The 6,848-nt window shown below is 40.6% G+C and overlaps 1 protein-coding gene across 1 annotated transcript in view; it reads left to right on the forward strand.

Annotated features, from left to right (window-relative positions):
- The window catches only part of yjefn3 (YjeF N-terminal domain containing 3), a 52,439-nt gene extending 48,033 nt beyond the window's left edge, over positions 1 to 4,406 (forward strand). The window contains exons 4-6 of the mRNA XM_085773912.1: positions 2,104 to 2,217; positions 3,325 to 3,475; positions 3,730 to 4,406. Of these exons, the coding sequence (XP_085630038.1) occupies positions 2,104 to 2,217; positions 3,325 to 3,475; positions 3,730 to 3,926 (462 nt within the window). The 3' untranslated portion in view covers positions 3,927 to 4,406. The remainder of the gene's footprint in view (positions 1 to 2,103; positions 2,218 to 3,324; positions 3,476 to 3,729) is intronic.
- The last annotated feature ends 2,442 nt before the right edge of the window (positions 4,407 to 6,848 follow it).

Genomic DNA, 6,848 nt, shown 5'->3' on the forward strand with positions numbered 1-6,848 from the left:
ACCTCCAAATACCTCCATACTGCTCGTCTGCAATGTCCCTCTTGTATTGAAGCCCCGACATGAGAAATTATTCTGAAAAAAATTAAATGAGTCTATATATATATTTTTTTTTTTAAAGTATATTTTTTGGGCTTTTATGCCTTTATAGATAGTACAGTTGAGACAGACAGGAAATGGGGAGGCAGAGAGAGGGGGGATGACACGCAGCAAATGGCGCCCGACGCGGGACACGAACCGGGGCCGACCGCAGCGAGGACTGTGCCTCTATACTGTACATGGGGCGCCCGCTCTAACCACTACGCCACGCGACGCCCCAAATGAGTCTATATTTTAAGCTTGTTTGTAGCGGAAACTCCCAGTGTCTCAGTTCACTGCTCTTCCTGTGTCTGTGTAAATCTCGCGTGATTTGCACTGACCGGCGGAACAATTTCTCATGTCGGGGATTCAATACCAGAGGGACATTACAGACGAGCAGTATGGAGGTATTTGGATGTTTTTTGGTGTGCCTTTATGGACGAAGAAAGCTGGTATCCATTGACAACCATTATATGGACAAATACTGCTGCGCGGACCCCCCCGTAACTCAGAGAAGGAACGGAGGACTCTGAAAATTCTCACAGCTCTTAGTCGACATGAGGGTGAGTAGATAATGAGTGAAATTTGAATTTTGGGTGAACTATCCCTTTAATGCATGTAAAAATGAACATTTTGACATCTTGACATTATGTCCTCCATTGTGTTTTGTTGCCACTTCGGCTCCACAGTAAGTCTAAAGACCTTTTCTCTTTCCTCTTCACTCCTAATGGGCCATGTATAAAAACACACAAAAACAAACTACAAGCCAAGGTGAGGAGGTGTAACCCTGTTAGACATGAGCATGAACTGGAAAAAGCCTTGTCTGTACCCTCTGCCTGTTTGTGTCTCATGGCTCATTTCTGTTCATGCTCAGTGACACCGACAGCCATTGTGAGTCTTAATTTCTCACTCTTCAATGGTGTTACAGCTCACGAGGTCAAGGACAAACACAGAAACACACACACATACACATGCACAGTAGATTGGGTTTGGCTCTCTGCTCTGTGGAGTTCATGATGGAAATGACGTCAGGTGATCGGTGGCTGTGACGTTTTGATTCGTCCAGGATCCCCAAGGAGGCAGCTCTCTGTCTGACCTGACAGTTCACTTCCTTTGTAGGTCATCCACATCTGAAGGAACAGTCTCTATTTATTTATTTATTTCTGTACGTGATGTCTGTGAAAATGTCATTTGGCTTAAGCATCTACACTTTCATGTGGATTCACTGGCCAGATGTCTATAATCCATATTGAATCTGACGTTACTGCTTATGACATATTATCTCATGGGGTATTGAGCATTACAGAGAGAGTTTTCATTTTATTTGCTCTGGTTTTGAGATTTCAGTGTCCTCCTTATCTCAGCAAAGGTTGGATGAAACTCACAGAGCAGAAGTAAGTACAAGATAGTAAAAATACTCCATTACAGGTGAAAGTCAACTAAGCTGAAATGTAATTAACACAGGGAGAGAATTATTATCGGCAGTGTGAGTTATATATTATTGCTATGTTAGATAGTTCTAGTTAAAACTGATGCAGGGATACACAACAGGCATTTTATTGTCATTTGGGGGATTTTAACTACTGTTATTGGTAATGTAATCTAATTAAATGCAAATGTAGCCTATTTTTTTTTATTATTATTATATGAAATTATCATGTGTGTCTCTGTAAAATATTTCATAGATTTAGCTGAGCACAATTTCAATAGAGGCACATTGATGATTTTCTAAAACGCTGTGACTGTGTAAAGTTCACAGATGCTTCCTGTTGAGCATCACAGGCCTTTCAGACTTCAGGTGTCTGGATTTCTACTTTTCTCAGATTCCACTTTCATTCAGGAAACTGACTGCAGAAAACTGCAGCTCCTGGTCACTGGATGACAGTATTTTCACTTGTTGTGAACTGCAGGACAAATGTGCATTGATGCATCATCCTGACTCAGTCCGGAAGTAACGCTCAAATCACTGACCTTCTCTCCTCCCCTGTGTCCCCCTCCTCTAATTCTCTGTTGCCTCATCTCATGTAGGAATATGAGCCGACCATCTACCACCCTAAACGCTCCTCTCACAGTCTACACCAGGACTTCACAGTTCAGTGTGAGAAGATGGACATCCCTTTTCTCTCCTATCTGCCCACAGAGGTCAGCAGCATTTTAACACGTGACACATGGACCCCAGTAGGGTCTTTAATAACAATCTTAAAAACTATATGTGCTTTTGGTAATTTTCTAATAGCGTGTGTTGTTTTGATTTTCAATGCTACTGTGTGTTCATTTTCAAACAAGTGTCCATGTCCATACTGTTACATTTAAACATTAACATAGCAACATGAGCAATCATGCACACTGAGAATGTTTAAGCCGGTGGACTACTACACAACTGTAGAGTTTTCAAATGAAGACAGAGCCAGCAGCATTTCCAGAGGTTTCTGGTGCTTAAAAACACAGTAGGGAGGTGAAAATGGAGCAAAAGAAACGTGTTTTATACACATATACTGGGGAGCGTGTAGCAATAATGTCTTCAGTTTGTGGCCGCTGAAAATGAAGGAATGTATAGTTGACATTTGAGCTGTTCCTACAAATCTCATCTTGTTTGATTAGAGTAAACTGTAGGTCTACAGAGGCCTGCAGAGTGTTTTACAAGAAAAAAAGGGACTGAAAAGCTGATCCTCTCTCTTCTTTCTTTCTGTTGGTCTTAAAACAATACTCACACACACATGTATGTACAAAGACAGTTATTGGTCACTGTAAAGGCACCTACTCTCCATGCTGGTTGTAAAAACAGAACAAATCCTAATGTATTACCAATAAAAGAAATGAGACAAAAACCCAACGCACAACCCTTTTCTCTGCAAAATTCGTCCTTTTACACGTCTTTGTGTAACTGACCCTCCACTGCGTCCCCGTAAGGAGAACACATAGAAGGGAAACCATGCACAGAACCGCAAATTTAGAAGACACATACTTGGCTAAATGAGAGGACTGGAGCTTGGTCACATTGCAGTTTTGGACAGAATTTCGCTGTTCTGAGGATTCTGATCCCACGATGATCACTATACTGTGCATATGAGTATTGTTTAAGCTGCTTAAGATGTTTAATAATGGAGACAGATATACAAAGTAATTAAACTTTTCCTTCCTCTTGTGACCCCTCATACTATGTCTCTTGTCACTAGGGAGGGATTGCCATTACCAAGATTGAGGACCACTCATTTAACATTTATGAAATCTGATATGTGTTGTGTTCAGGTGCAGCTCATAAACGACGCCTACAACCTAGTGATTGATGCCATGATGGGTCCAGAGGCAGACTGTGCCAACATTAAGGAGCCCTACTCTGGTATTCTTGTTACCCTGAAGCAAGTTAAGATCCCTATTGCCAGTGTGGATGTGCCCTCAGGTAAGTGTTCATATAAAAAGGGTAGATATAAGACTGCAGGCTCAGAAATACAACTTGATGAATGAGCCTCCAGGCAGCTCCTGAAGAGCTTTGGCTCCCAGGTAAAAGTTTTCCAAGTTTGGAGGCACATGTAGAGGATAAATCTCATGCTACAGTCAGCTCAGTGTGAGCTCATCATACTCCAAATACACTGCCTGCTGAGTGTGAGCACAGCAGGCTGAAAATTATCACACTGCTCTTCCTGTTTCCCTCAGGTTGGGATGTAGAAGAACCAAGTCAGGATGGGATGAAGCCAGATGTTCTCATCTCACTTACAGCACCAAAGAAGTGCGCCATGAGTTTCTCAGGGAAGCATTTCTTGGCTGGACGCTTCCTGCCCTATGACATTCAGAAAAAATACGAGCTTAACCTCCCAGACTATCCTGGCACAGACTGTCTCATAGAATTGTAACACAGGGGAAACACGAGAGCCAAAGTGGCTGCTGCTCATTTCGGAAAAAACAAAACATACAGTTAATCAATTCTATTGTATTTTATAGATTGTTGATGTGATTTAATGTTACCATCTCAGTTGTGTAGAACAGGCAACACCTTTGCCAAACGTGTTGTCGAACTACAGTAGAAAGATAATCTTTAGAAAATGTGGTTTGAGTCATGTCTCTTTAGGGAATGGTATGAGAAGTTTTTTTTTTTTTTTTTTGGTCAGTCTACTTGTAAAAGTGTAGCATTACACTGTTCTGATTATTTTGCAAATTACATGATTTTTTTCTTTCTTTCCACAGTTTGAAAATTATTTTCTATAATGCCAACCACTGGAATTTCATTTTCAACAATTTTTTAAATCCTCATGTTTTGATGCTTTTATGTTTCTTTGTTTAACTTTTTACTTAAGTATGCTACTGGGATGAGTTTTTGTGTTGTTATTATGATTATGATTATGATTATTGTTATTGCATTTTTTTGTTGAAGAAAGTCTTCTTGTTGTCCAACAATAAAAGTTCAATTTAAATAATGGAGTTTTGTTTTCTTTCATTTAAGCAGCAATGATCAATATGCTAGGATGACAGTAAATTGGCTAACTACGTATACCAGAATGTTTAACCATCAATGATAGGATACATATGTTATCATCTTATGTTTTATGTTATGTTATGTTATGTTATGTTATGTTATGTTATGTTCAGTTCAGTTCATATGCACTTATCTAACAGATGCACACAACAGAGACAACACAACTGTAGTTAAACTATTAGCAACATTCAACATAGCCACTCATCTTCTGCTGTCATGGTGAATCTACTGCTGGAACATCATTTGTATTCCAGGAAATAGTTACCAGCCCTTTCAGTGGTGTACATGTAGAGTAGTTCTCCTCATCTCTTGAATGCTTCAGCTGATTCATTTATCCATCACAAGGAACACGTACAATTTGCATTTGTAGAAGAGTCTATAGGAACACTTGTTCTCTCTAATAAGACCTGTGAATGGCCAAAGTCTTCTCACACAGTCTGAAAACAGAAATAAGAGGAGTTGCAGACATCTAGTTTACAATATATTGAAAGGTGATTATGGAACATTGGTGACAAAATGTTACCGTGTACATCAGCTTCAATAAACTCAGACACAGCATGACAAATAATACTATTCCTTTGAATGATTTAATGATCTTGAAACTGGAGTAGTGAATGGTTGTGATGCCACATCTTGCTCAAAGACTCCACACTAGTCCAGAATACAGCTTGTTTTTTTAATGATGGTCACTAATCGCAGGCCACCAAACTGTGTGACGGTATATGCACATCACATGCAATCAGTGTTGCACTTTTTAGACGAGCACACACTGTTACTTCTGTTTATTGGTTCCCAACTGGAGTTGATTTGGTAATGAAAGCAATAAACAGATGTGATCAGACTATAATCAGCTGTAGAGACGGGGGCCTCTCATTATTGAGTTAAGCGCTGCAGGCTCCAATGAGAATGACTAAGTGAGACTGCTGTGCTGTTTATGAATGAGGTAATGCGTATTTATATGATGCACGGGAGCTTCTTCTGAATACTAATGCATTAATGCCCTGTGTGTCTGCACACGTGTGAGTGGGTGTAGTAAAGTCAGTGAAAAGGAATGTCAATCCTTTTGCCCTGTGTTGTTAAATCTTTAAGAAGAGAACTGACGAGAGCTGTAGAAATATGTCTGTGTGCTCAGTGGCCCTGTCTTTCATGCCTGTCCAGTCCCTGTCAGGAAACAACGACTTGTCACCACTCTGTCGGTTGTGCTTCTCATGAGAGCGGTTAGGTAATGAGCTTTGGAGTCACTGGTGGCCTGTAGAGTTGAACAATCATGACTGACAGCAGCAGTTGTTGTAATATCCAGTGAGAGGTCCAGTCTTACCTGAGGAAGAATGTGGTCTAAAGAATTAGTGGAGGCAGCAGTGAGGCAGGGTTAATCCATTGTACAATACACAAAAGCTCAAATTTCAACAGTCTACAGGTTGTTTTTTGAGTGTAATTTAAATTATTAATACTAAGTAAGTTAGTAAGAATCAACTTAGATTATTTACTCTCCATGCATGTTCCTCACTGGAGCCAGTTTATTTGGGCATTTGAGATATGATCAGTTGGTCTTTATTAGCAAATTTAATTAAATGATACATACACTGCTAATTGAGATCAGTGCAGAGCTTAACCCCATCCCCAAATAATTGAATGATTATGTATCATCTTAAGTGGTTTGAATATTGAAGAAACTGTGAGTGACCTTTATGACTGAGGGGGAAGAACAAACTCTCTTTACCGAGGCCTACACCAATATGATGACTACACCATGTTCTAAATATTACTGAAGTAAAAATACAGTCTATTATTGGGCCTTCTCCTGCTTGTGTCCCAGGGTGATGGATCGAATACAGAGGTCCCATCTCCTTTCTGTTTAGTGTGAATTGATGGCACTAAACTGGACTTTACCAGGGAGCTGTCTGATTGATTCTGGCCTGGCCATCTGAAAGCTCTTGGAGATCCTCGTGTAGCTGACTATGCCTCCTCCTCCACTTGTCCTTCAGCCATTTCCTTGCATGCTTAGAGGGATTCTTGAAGAAATTAATCCTGTCATCTTCTTGCCCTGATTTGCGACCTGGCTGTAGGTTTCACTTGTCTCGCTGTTGGCCTCCCTTTCCATATTTCCGTCTTGGATTATTCTAGGCGGACGTGTAGCCCTCTGAAAGTGGTCACCTTCCGCCCACGCCAGTAGCCTACCTCCTAAGGGTCTTAGATTCATTGTCTGCGTCTGTTCGACTCCTTACGGAAAAATCTATTTGTATTGGCCCCTCTTTCAGCCCACCTCTCGGAAAGCCATTCATGTTGTTTTTCTTTCGTCGTC

This window comes from Trachurus japonicus, chromosome 4 (genome assembly GCF_045865225.1).
Source record: "Trachurus japonicus isolate A0001 chromosome 4, Traja_1.0".
NCBI lineage: Eukaryota > Metazoa > Chordata > Actinopteri > Carangiformes > Carangidae > Trachurus > Trachurus japonicus.